At 58.3% G+C, this 12,223-nt stretch overlaps 1 protein-coding gene across 1 annotated transcript; it reads left to right on the top strand.

Moving 5' to 3' along the window:
* Window positions 1-392: 392 nt before the first annotated feature.
* Window positions 393-11,767, top strand: Atp4a (ATPase H+/K+ transporting subunit alpha). The gene is made up of 22 exons (XM_055594665.1): window positions 393-404; window positions 500-640; window positions 756-815; window positions 1,235-1,438; window positions 2,577-2,690; window positions 2,824-3,076; window positions 3,241-3,509; window positions 3,936-4,134; window positions 4,360-4,469; window positions 4,548-4,682; window positions 4,975-5,167; window positions 6,007-6,182; window positions 6,850-6,986; window positions 7,070-7,220; window positions 7,306-7,474; window positions 7,566-7,720; window positions 9,176-9,299; window positions 9,615-9,760; window positions 10,868-11,001; window positions 11,272-11,373; window positions 11,467-11,558; window positions 11,739-11,767. Exons 1-22 carry the CDS (start codon window positions 393-395, stop codon window positions 11,765-11,767), a joined length of 3,105 nt encoding a protein of 1,034 aa, XP_055450640.1.
* The last annotated feature ends 456 nt before the right edge of the window (window positions 11,768-12,223 follow it).

The raw sequence follows: 12,223 nt of genomic DNA on the forward strand, positions 1-12,223 counted from the left end.
TTGGACAAGTGGCTCTACCTCTCCATGCCGCAGTTTCCCCACCTCAGTTATTCCCCCTCTCAGAGGGCTTTTGGGAGGCTGAGTGAATGAGTAGCAGGAAGCTTTCAACACATCGCTGCCTCGAAGCGAGGGCAACGCTCCTTCCTGTTGGTAGCTGGCTTTCTAGCCCAGGGGTTCCTGACCGGAGTGGCAGGTGGCGATGAGGTTTGGACGGGCCGGAACAGCCCAGTAGAAAATGTCTAGGCTTTCCGAGCCTGAAGGTTGCCTCAAGGAGCCTCATAATCAGCCGTAATCAGCTGGTGCTGCCCCACCCCCACCCCCCCTGGGTATATCAAGCTTGGTCCAGACCCTAGCTGGCTCTGTGGACCAGAGAAGGCAGAGCACCAGGCGCCATGGGGAAGGCGGTGAGTGACTCTTGGGAGACTTGAGGCTTGGTGGAGGTGGGGAGGCCGAAGTCCCGATGGCATCTGACATCAACTTTGCCCCATCCCCTCCCCAGGAGAACTACGAATTGTACTCAGTGGAACTGGGGTCTGGCCCCGGTGGGGACATGGCTGCCAAGATGAGCAAGAAGAAGGCAGGCGGTGGGGGAGGCAAGAAGAAGGAGAAGCTGGAGAACATGAAGAAGGAGATGGAGATTGTGAGCACGGGGGCTGGAGTCTGGGCAGGACGAGGTGGGGACCAGAAAGAAGCGAGGCTGTGGGCAGGGCCGGGCTGTGAGAAGCAGACAATGAGTGTCCTGCTTCATCCCCCAGAACGACCACCAGCTGTCTGTGTCTGAGCTGGAGCAGAAGTACCGGACCAGCGCCACCAAGGTGAGCTAGGAGTGAGTGGGCAGAGCGAGGGGGAAGATGGACAGGAGAGAGAGAGAGGGCGAGCAGAGAGGAGATGGAGGAAGAGAGACATGGAGGACAAGAGAGATGTATACAGAGAAACAGAGGAATGGGGAGAGGAAGGGAGGGATGGAGAGGAAGAGAGGAGTTAGACATAGGAGACAGAGACAGAGAAACAGAGAGAGAGGGAGAGAGAAAGAGCTCTAAAGAGAGAGGGGAAGTGAAGAGGGGAGAGATGAGAAAGATGGAGGGAGAGGAAAGGGGCAAGGAGAAGGAAGAAGAGAGGAGGAGGGGATGAGACGGAAGGAGAGGGGAGAGAAGAGAAAAGGAGAGGGAGACTCAAACAGAGGGGTGAGGGCAAGACCTGTAGCCCCACCATGACCACACCTGCCTGCACCCAGGGCCTGACTGCCAGCCTGGCAGCTGAGCTGCTGCTGAGGGACGGGCCCAACGCGCTCCGGCCGCCTCGAGGCACACCCGAGTACGTGAAGTTTGCCCGGCAGCTGGCAGGGGGTCTGCAGTGCCTCATGTGGGTGGCCGCTGCCATCTGCCTCATCGCCTTCACCATCCAGGCCAGCGAGGGGGACCTGACCACCGATGATAACGTGAGCGGAGGCTGCTGCGGGGCGGGCGTGGGACACGGGGAGACCTGCGGGACTAGGACGAACGGGGCCTCGAGTGAGGGCACGGAGACATTAAGATGTGCTTCTGAGGCACGGATCTCGGGAGACGGAGGACGCTGGGATGTGGGACAGACCTGAGGACACAGGTCGCCAGCGACCCTGGTGATGACTCTTAGATGGGCAGGGAACAACTGCAAAATGTAAGCTATAGAGCCAAGGGGCTGGAGGGATGGCTCAGTGGGTAAGAGCACTGGTTGCTCTTCTAAAGGACTGGGGTTCAATTCCCAGCACCCACATGGTGGCTCCCAACTGTCTCTACCTCCAACATCCGACACCCTCACACACATAATGTACATAAAGTAAAAACAAGTAAGATGTAGATCCAAGAAGAAGAGGAAATGAGGATATAAGGACAAATCAAGGACATGAGGCAGGACACAGGGACTCGGATTGAGACATTAAGGAACATTGACCACCAGACACAGCCCACAGAGACCCAGGCAGGAGACAGAGGATGCAGATGATGGAGATGTAGAGAGGGGTTGGCTTTGTGTCGGCCAGACAGAGGAAAAGAGCCTGAAAGGCCACAGGTCAACTGACATGGCACTGGTCCTCCGAAGCGCACAGACTTGGCATTCGGCATGGAGATGCCAATCACGGCATGCAAGGTCTGCAGCACAGACACAGGAATGGCGACAAAGTGACACAGGGACTAGTGGGCACAAGGGCACAGGGTGGCACATGGATTAGAAAAAGTGCAAAACGTGGGGCGTGGAAACAGGAGGCGACGTGGCAGATGTACAGCTTAGGGGTGTCTGGAGGAACAGATCAAGAAACATGAACCAAGGCTGCATGGGGACCCGGGAGATCAGGAGCCAGAGACTATGGGATTACAGACATTAAAGGAGACGCCAAGGAGCCAAGGCCAGCGGATGTGGTGTTTGTAGGACACGGGGACAAGGGCTTGGATGGCAGGAATAGCACACGAGGCTTCCTGGTAGAGGGAGGAAGCTCTGGGGGTGACCTCGGGAACGCCAGGGGGCTCCGAAGCAGAACGGTGGCCTCGGGGAGGGGGCTCCTAACGCCCGTGAGTAAAATCCGTGTGCGTCTCGCTCTGCAGCTCTATCTGGCCCTGGCGCTCATTGCTGTGGTCGTGGTCACTGGCTGTTTTGGCTACTACCAGGAGTTCAAGAGCACGAATATCATTGCCAGCTTCAAGAATCTCGTGCCCCAGGTGGGTCCTGCCACCCCGTCTCCTCCGGCTAGCTCCAGGGGGCCCACCCTGTCAGCTTCCTCCACCTCGCCTCCTCGAGTCTCCACACAGTAACCGACTTCTACCGCCGCCCCCACCCCTGCCCACCCCACAGCAAGCCACCGTGATCCGAGACGGGGACAAGTTCCAGATCAACGCAGACCAGCTTGTGGTGGGCGACCTGGTGGAGATGAAGGGCGGGGACCGCGTGCCGGCGGACATCCGCATTCTGTCGGCCCAGGGCTGCAAGGTGGACAACTCCTCGCTCACCGGAGAGTCCGAACCGCAGACCCGCTCCCCCGAGTGTACTCACGAGAGCCCCCTGGAGACCCGAAACATCGCCTTCTTCTCCACCATGTGCCTGGAGGGTCCGTGCCCCGCCGCCGGCCTGCCCCGAAGCCTCCCAGCCCCCACTTCCCACAACAGCCCCCCTTCTGGTTTCCAAGATGCGTGCCCCACGCCTCCCCGCCACACAGGGCACCCTCTGGGGCTGCCCACGCCGCCCTGAGCTCTCCTGTGGTTGTAACCGCAGGCACGGCCCAGGGCCTGGTGGTGAGCACCGGGGACCGCACCATCATTGGGCGCATTGCCTCGCTGGCCTCGGGCGTGGAGAACGAGAAGACGCCCATCGCCATCGAGATCGAACACTTCGTGGACATCATCGCCGGCCTGGCCATCCTCTTCGGTGCCACGTTCTTTGTGGTGGCCATGTGTATTGGCTACACCTTCCTCCGGGCCATGGTCTTCTTTATGGCCATTGTGGTGGCCTATGTGCCCGAGGGGCTGCTGGCTACTGTCACCGTGAGTAGGGGAGAGAGAAGATGTGGGAAGCAGATGGCGGCTGCCTGGGCCATCCCACCAGACTCCCACCCGCCACCCTTCTGCCTGCTTATCCATCCATTCACTCCCCCACCCAACCACCCATCCATTTAGTAAACATTTACCAGGCTGCTCTGGCCTGGCTCCATGTCACACGCCAGGGCTTAGAGATGATAGGCAGGGTCCTGGGCCGAGGAAGATGAGGTTCCTGTGGGAAGTGAGCCCAAACTCAAGACCCACATAAGCTGGCAGTATCTGGGGATACCGGGAAGGCGCGGCTACAGACCGCTTGGAGGGGAGAACCAGCCTGCTTTACTTTTTGCAAAGCGCGGTGGCTGTAGTGGAGGAAGGAGAGGCGGGGCTGGCTGTCAGGGCCCGGCCATGCCTGTGCCCTCCATCCTCCCGCAGGTCTGCCTGTCACTGACGGCCAAGAGGCTGGCCAGTAAAAACTGCGTGGTCAAGAACCTAGAAGCAGTGGAGACGCTGGGCTCCACGTCGGTTATCTGCTCGGACAAGACAGGAACGCTCACTCAGAACCGCATGACGGTGTCCCATCTGTGGTTTGACAACCATATCCACACCGCAGACACCACGGAAGACCAGTCAGGTGTGGGGCTGGGAGGGGAAGGTGCAAGCGCAGAAGGCCTTAGCGAGAGGCGGCGGTGGGTGAACGGAATCCGGCCTTGAGAAAGCTCCCTATGTAGTGTTTGGAGAAAGCGGGCTGGGGATACGAAAAGGAAGTGGGGTAGGGTCCACGCCGGGGGAGGGACATCCCAGGGAGGTTTGGGAGACCCATTCCATCGAGGTCCCCGCCCGGATGTCCGGTCTCCAGGGCAGACGTTCGACCAGTCCTCGGAGACGTGGCGGGCGCTGTGCCGCGTGCTCACCCTGTGCAACCGCGCCGCCTTCAAGTCTGGCCAGGACGCCGTGCCGGTGCCCAAGGTGAGAGGCCGGGGGATGCCAGAGGAATCGGGGGGCCTGGTGACGCGGGCCTCGGCCCTCACCGGACCCTGTCCCCAGCGCATCGTGATCGGAGACGCGTCCGAGACTGCGCTGCTCAAGTTCTCGGAGCTGACGCTGGGCAACGCCATGGGTTACCGGGACGGCTTCCCCAAAGTCTGCGAGATCCCCTTCAACTCCACCAACAAGTTCCAGGTACGCTGCTCTCGGAGCCACGCCCACAGAGGGCCACGCCCACAGTGGGGGCCGGCCTAGCTCCTCCATCCAGCTCACAGCCCCGCCCACATGCGGTCAGGCCACGCCCACGAGAAGTTCCCGCCCCATCAAGCCCCACCCACAGTCCCCAGGCCGAGGACTGCCATAGACAGGACCCCGCATCCTCAAGGCCCCACCTCCTCGTGTGGCCACGCCCTCCACGCGCGGCCACGCCCATCGGCCCGCCAATCACGGCGCAGCTCGCGCACTCTGCTTCTACCTCCGCCCCCAGCTGTCCATCCACACGCTGGAGGATCCGCGCGACACCCGGCACTTGCTGGTGATGAAGGGCGCCCCCGAGCGCGTGCTGGAGCGCTGCAGCTCCATCCTCATCAAGGGCCAGGAGCTGCCCCTGGACGAGCAGTGGCGTGAGGCCTTCCAGACCGCCTACCTCAGCCTGGGAGGCCTGGGTGAACGCGTTCTTGGTGAGAGCCGCCGTGGGCACAGACGCTTCCAAACTTCCTGGCCCTGACCAGTTTGTTTTTGCTGTCGTTTTGTGCGGTACTGTGGATGGCGCCCGGGGCACGGTCTGCCCCAGCCCTCCCCCTTGATTTTCCCCTCCCGGTGTCAGTCCTGACTCCCTTACCCTGATACTTTGAACCAGTCGTACTGTCTAGTCCTGGCTGTCCACAACTCACTCTGTAGACCAGGCGGGCTTTCAACTCAGAGATCGGCCTGCTTCTGCCTCCTCAGTGCAGGGATGTCCACAAAGGAGTGGGCTGTCATGTCCCTTCTTTATCGGTACTTTTGACCCTCCCCAACTTTTGTCTTCACTGCTTAAATCTTAACCCCTGGAAACCCTGGAAGGCACAGACCAGGCCCATGGTCCAATTCTGCTTTTCTCTTAGCTTTGAAAGAAAGGTTTCCTTCCTTCCTTCCTTCCTTCCTTCCTTCCTTCCTTCCTTCCTTCCTTCCTTCTTTCCTTCCCTCCTTCCTTCCCTCCTTCTTTCTTCCTTCTCTTTCTCCTTCCTTCCTTCCCTCCCTCCCTCCTTCCTTCTCCCTCCCCAACCATCCAATGTAGCTCTCACTGGCCTGGAACTCCTGATCACCCTACCTCCACCTCCCAAGTGCTGGGATTACAGACCATGTGTGGCTTGAAGTCATCTGCTGGGCGGGGTGGGAAGGATTCAGGATCTGGCCCCCACAGATGGTGCAAGGGGTCTGGTTACGTCACAAGCCTCCAGACTCTGCTGGCCCCATTAGCACACGCGCCTCTCATTTCCCTGTTGTTTTTTTGTTTTGTTTTGTTTTGTTTTCTGGTCAGGTTTCTGCCAGCTCTATCTGAATGAAAAGGACTACCCACCGGGCTATACCTTCGACGTGGAGGCCATGAACTTCCCAAGTAGCGGCCTCTGCTTTGCGGGACTTGTCTCTATGATTGACCCTCCGCGGGCCACCGTTCCTGATGCTGTGCTCAAGTGCCGCACGGCAGGCATCCGGGTATGGCACCTGGGGATGGGGACAGAGGACAACAGAAACCCACCTGTCGCGGTCACCAGTTAAAGCACACTGCTTCACGATACAGACATTCTAGGGAACGTGTGTTAGCTGCCTGTGTTAGCTGTATCCAGGGCCGCAGTGTCGTCACAAAGCTGCCCTTTTCATGTCTTAGTGCCCTTCACGTCTCTTCTGGCTTTAGTCTCCAGCAGGGCTCCAGCGTGAGTGTGCAAAAGTCACCACCTGCCTCCGTCCCCAGCAGCTTTAGTTCACAGCTCCCGCCTGCCCTGCTCAGTGCCCTTCACCCCCAAACCAGCGCTGGTGGCTAGAGGTTACAATACCTTGATTGGCCACATCTGGGCTGGCTTCAGGCATCTTCTTGCCCCAGGACCTTTGCGCTGGCTGAATCTCCGCATGGCCAACTCACAAGTCACCTCCTCAGAGAAGCGTTCTCCTGCGCAGTCCCTCACTGGGCCTGTTTCCCCCTCTTGATGGGCTGCGCAGCCTGCTTGTCTTGTCTGCATCTATCTTCCTGAAGAAGGACAGGGAAGGTGGCCTCTTTTGTCCTGAGCACAGCAGGCGGTCATGCTTATCAGCAGATGCCCACCTGGGAGAATGGGGATGGCTGCGGAGATCTGAAGGGGTGAAGGGTGTGCTGGCCTTCCCACAGGTGATCATGGTGACCGGCGACCATCCCATCACAGCCAAGGCCATCGCAGCCAGTGTGGGCATCATCTCCGAAGGCAGCGAGACGGTGGAAGACATTGCTGCCCGCCTCCGCGTGCCCGTAGACCAGGTGAACCGGAAGTAAGGACCCATCGCCCTCCCTGTGGTTCCCCCCCGCCCCCCACACCGACCGAGGGCCCGGTGAGACCCTCTCCCTCCTGCAGGGACGCCCGGGCCTGCGTCATCAACGGCATGCAGCTGAAGGACATGGACCCATCTGAGCTAGTGGAGGCTCTGCGCACCCACCCCGAGATGGTGTTCGCGCGGACCAGCCCGCAGCAGAAGCTGGTGATTGTGGAGAGCTGTCAGCGGCTGGTGAGGCCCTGCCCAGGAGGGTGGCGGATGGGCCAGGCTGCGGCTGTCCTTCTGATCGCCCGCTCACCTGACCCACTGCCCTCAGGGTGCCATTGTGGCCGTGACAGGGGATGGTGTGAACGACTCCCCAGCCCTGAAGAAAGCGGACATCGGCGTGGCCATGGGCATTGCTGGCTCGGATGCTGCCAAAAATGCTGCTGACATGATTCTGCTGGACGACAACTTTGCTTCCATTGTGACGGGCGTGGAGCAGGGTCTGTGCCCTGCTCGGGAGGGGCAGGCCCCGAGGGCTCAGGGGGAAGCCGGTTTTGGAGGGGGGTTGAGGTACCCGCTCTGCCCCCACAGGCCGACTGATCTTCGACAACCTGAAGAAATCCATCGCCTATACACTGACCAAGAACATTCCAGAGCTGACACCCTACCTCATCTACATCACTGTCAGTGTGCCCCTGCCCCTGGGGTGTATCACCATTCTCTTTATAGAACTCTGCACAGATATTGTGAGTCTCCTCAGGCCTGGGCCTGGTTCCCCCGCCCCGTCGCGCCCCCGACACACACGTGTGGACGGACACACTGGGCCAAGATCACTATAATTAGTTTTAGATCCACAGACCTCAGAAATAGACACAGACGGGCGGACGGCGAGAGAGCCAAGGACGCAGAAGACTCACAGACACTCAGGCAGACAGATGTCGGTTGGGACATGCCTGTAATCCTAGCACACAGGCAGATATCAAGTTTGAGGCCAGCCTGGGCTACATGGTGAATCCCTGCTCAAAACAAAACAAAACAAACAAACAAAAAAACAAAAAACAAAGCCCTGAAGCCCAAGAGTAGAGATACCTGCAGACATGGGGTTCCAGCCACGAACGGTGACAAACAGACATCCCGCAGCAGACAGAGACAGCAGACCCCCTGGAGAAGCAGCCCTGACAGCAGCAAGTAGGGGAGCCTTTTCACCGGTGTGCCCAGCGCCTCACACAGTGATGATTCGGCTAGGCCCGGGCTGGTTTAGCTAAATGACTTACTGTCCTCCCGGGAAAGGCTTTCTTGTGATTCTCCCCACCTTGCTGATCATCCGACAGGCTCAGACAAGCTGAGTGGCTTGCCCCAGGTCCCTCAGCTAATTAGTGACCCCAGCCAGGGTCTGAGCTCAGCAGCCATGTTCCTTGGGGCTGGTGCACCTGATCAGTCTACTCTGGGGCCATCCCAGCAGCGACTGTCCCTTCACACATCACAGACAGGAGTGGGGAGGGGACAGAGCACACATATACACACAAACACAGGTGTGTGTGGGGGCGTGTGTGAGAGAGAATATGAATCAAGAGACAGGATCAAGGAAATAGAATAAGGCTTGCTGTTACGGCACATGCCCGAGATCCTAGCACTTGGGAAGCAGAGAGAGGAGGACCATGGAGTTTGTCAATCTCCTGGCTACACAGCGAATTCGAAGTCAGCCTGAGCCACACAGCAAGCCCTGGTGGGTGAGAGGCAAGGGAGAGGGAAGGGGAAAGAAAGGCCTAACAACAGGAAACAGAGAGGCCCAGGCTGGAATACCACAAGTGCCAGAGTCCAAAAATACAGAGCAAGAGAAGAGGACACAGAGTCGAGAAAGAGGGAAGCGGAGGAGAGGGAGCCAGCCACAGAGCTAAAGCCAGCAGGATTGAAGCAGACGTTTGCCAAGTGCTGATGCACACCTGTAATCCCAGCCCTTGGGACACTTGGGAGCAGAAGGTGGGAAGAGCAGTTCAGGGCCGGTCCAGACTACATGAGCCATTTGTATGGAGACCCACCTGGGCCAGGTATGGCTGTGTGGCCACGGCAGGGCTTCCTTCCTTGTTTGTTTTTACCTAGAGGTGTGTGTGTGTTTGTCTGTGTGTGTGATGGTTGGCTTCAGAATGAAGAAGTTGGTGGCCCAGGCTATGCCTCAGCCATGTTTTCTTGTGCCTGGCTAGTTTCCATCAGTGTCCCTGGCATATGAGAAGGCCGAGAGTGACATCATGCACCTCCGTCCGCGGAACCCCAGGCGTGACCGCTTGGTCAACGAACCCCTGGCTGCTTATTCCTATTTCCAGATTGGTAAGGCCCGTTGCCCAAAACTGGGATCCAAAGGCACTGGCCACCTGCTGTGGACTTCCTGGGTGGAGCTCCTGGGCTTGGTTGCTGCATTTCCCTCCCTGTCCATGGTGGCCTCTGTGTCCTCGAGTATAACTCTAGGCCTGCTGTCTCTGGGTCAGTGACTCGGTCTTTCTGGGGTCTCTCTGTCCCCGTCTGTATTCCCTTTGTTTCTCTGTGTTATTTCTGGCTTGTTGGGTCCTGTGTTCCCGCTCTGTGTGTGTGTTGGTTTTTGCAAGTCTGTCTCCATCTCTGTTCCCACACTATTCCCTCCCGCAGGTGCCATCCAGTCATTTGCGGGTTTTGCCGACTACTTCACGGCCATGGCACAGGAGGGCTGGTTCCCTCTGTTGTGTGTGGGGCTGCGGCCACAGTGGGAGGACCATCACCTACAAGATCTTCAAGACAGCTACGGCCAGGAATGGGTGAGCTCTGCTGCCACCCCCTTCCCTTGTCCTCCTACCCACTGACACGCACTGTTGTTGAGACGGTTCAGCCAGAGTGTCTGGTTCCGTCACCCTGCCTCAATGGTTGTGGGGAGACTTTCCCTCACTGTCCTTGACTCCACCATAGCTTCAGGATAGAGGTGACCCTCCTGCTGGATTGACAGAGCACTTCATCTCAGACTCGCTTGGCCCCCTCTGTCATCTTCCTAGGGATGTCATTCACACAGAGTTCTGGTGTAAAGCACCAATGTCACCGAAGGCCTGAAGGGCAGTGAGGCCAGCTGTGTCTAGTTTCTCTTGAAGAGTCCTGGGTCACAGAGCAGGAACTCCCCCCTAGCCACTGTCACAGCTAAGAATTCAGAGCCTGGAGCTAGTCAGGATTCACCATGTCCATCCTACAAAAAAGCTGTGTGGCGTGTCTGCGCCTCCCTACCCAGCCTGCTTCCAGCAGAATTCATACCATCTAAACTCATTTGAGATGCAAATTCTTAGGCCCCACCTCAGGCCTGTGGTTGGAGACTCCGGGAGTGGGGCCCCCTGAGGGGTCTGACACCTGTCACTTTGCTGTTTTGCTGGGAGAGGCTGCTACCTGGAGGTCAGTTCAATTCATGCCTCCATCACTGGCAGCTGTGAAGATGAGTAGGGGATCTCTGTGAGCTCCAGGCCGGCCCAGTCAATAGATAGTTGAGTTCTAGACCAGTCAGGGCCACACACACACACACACACACACACACACACACACACACACACACACACACCTGGAGTGGTGCTAAAGAAATAAGCATACACCCTCTATTGCCCAGTTCCTTCTCTGCTACTCTTTGGTCCCTGTCACTTCTGAAGACCCTCCAGTTCCCATTCCCAGGCTCCTTAACTCGGCGTTCAGGAAATTCTCTCTTTCCTGGGACACCCCATCCCCCGTGGTCCATCTGTCTGTTGAGGCAGAGCTTCCCAGACCCCTCTAGATGCTGGTGTCCGCAGCTCAGCCTGTGATGTGAGATGAGTTGAGGGACGCCAGTGCCCAATGGGCAGCAGAGACCCTTCCCCCAGGCTCAGGCTGCCCCTCCGTCTTCTCCTGTCCTGCAGACATTCGGTCAGCGCCTGTACCAGCAGTATACCTGTTACACTGTGTTCTTCATCAGCATCGAGATGTGCCAGATCGCTGACGTCCTCATCCGCAAGACACGCCGCCTCTCGGCCTTCCAGCAGGGCTTCTTCAGGTGTCCCCAGCCGGCCCCCGCCCCACCCTCCAGTCCCCCGTTCCAGATCCTGCCAGCTCCCAAACAGCAGATGCTGGCACCATGTGCAGTGAGCTGGGAGCAAACCCTGGATATAAGGCCTTAGCTAGCCATCAGGGCCCTTCCACATCCTGACCACGGGCTGAGGCCAACAGGGCTGGCTCCTGCTCCTAAGAGCAGCCATTCGGAGTTACAGACCCCCTAAGTTCCTCCTGCTGTCCTCAGCTGGCCGGTCTGTCTCTGCCCCCACAGGAACAGGATCCTGGTGATCGCCATTGTGTTCCAGGTCTGCATTGGTAGCTTCCTGTGCTACTGCCCAGGGATGCCTAACATCTTCAACTTCATGCCTATCCGGTGAGGAGCTGCCAAGTACTGCCACAGGGATGGGGGGTGCGGGACACGGCGGGGGCACAGCCTTGATCCCATCATCCCTAACCCGCTCTTCAGGTTCCAGTGGTGGCTGGTGCCCATGCCCTTCGGCCTCCTCATCTTTGTCTATGACGAGATCCGGAAACTTGGAGTTCGCTGTTGCCCAGGGAGTGAGTGTGGAGGCTAGGGCCCTGGGACTGGGGGACTGACTGGTTCACCGAGCAACTCCCTGACCTCTGACCCTTACGTATAACTTCAAGCCTTTGACCCTCTGTAAAGCACTACTGCTGGTGACCTTGTTCTTGCCTCTGCACCCTAGCATTGAACTTTGTTTCTCCTCTCTCCTCCAGGCTGGTGGGACCAGGAACTCTACTATTAGAGGGACCATCATCCCTCCATCTATCAGCACAGGGATGGGACTTACAAGTGACCATCAAAACAGTGCAACTGGTTCCCAGGCGGTACCCACTTCTGCAACCCCTGACAGCCCCTCAAAGGGACTCTACCCTCTACTCTTACCCCAAAGTTCCTGCACCCCAGGCAATTCCTCTGAGGTGGGAGGGGCTAGGCCCTCCATGGCCATGGCAGTTGCTATGGAGGCATGCCTATCCCAAGGACTCCAGAGGGCCAAGAAGGTTGCTGGGGGCGGTTACAAACCCCTCTTGTTCTGCTGGACAGTAATAAACCATGCCACATCAAGGCGCAGTCTTAAGTGTTTACCAGTACCCTTGACGCCTCACAGCCTACCCTGTAGGGACTAATGTTCAGGGCTGCAGTGTCTCCAGAGCTTCCTGGCACAGACGTCCACAGCAAGCAGCCTGTGGCCACAGTGCAT

Source organism: Psammomys obesus, unplaced genomic scaffold (genome assembly GCF_907164565.1).
Source record: "Psammomys obesus unplaced genomic scaffold, mPsaObe1.curated_primary_1811, whole genome shotgun sequence".
In the NCBI taxonomy this organism is placed as follows: Eukaryota; Metazoa; Chordata; class Mammalia; order Rodentia; family Muridae; genus Psammomys; species Psammomys obesus.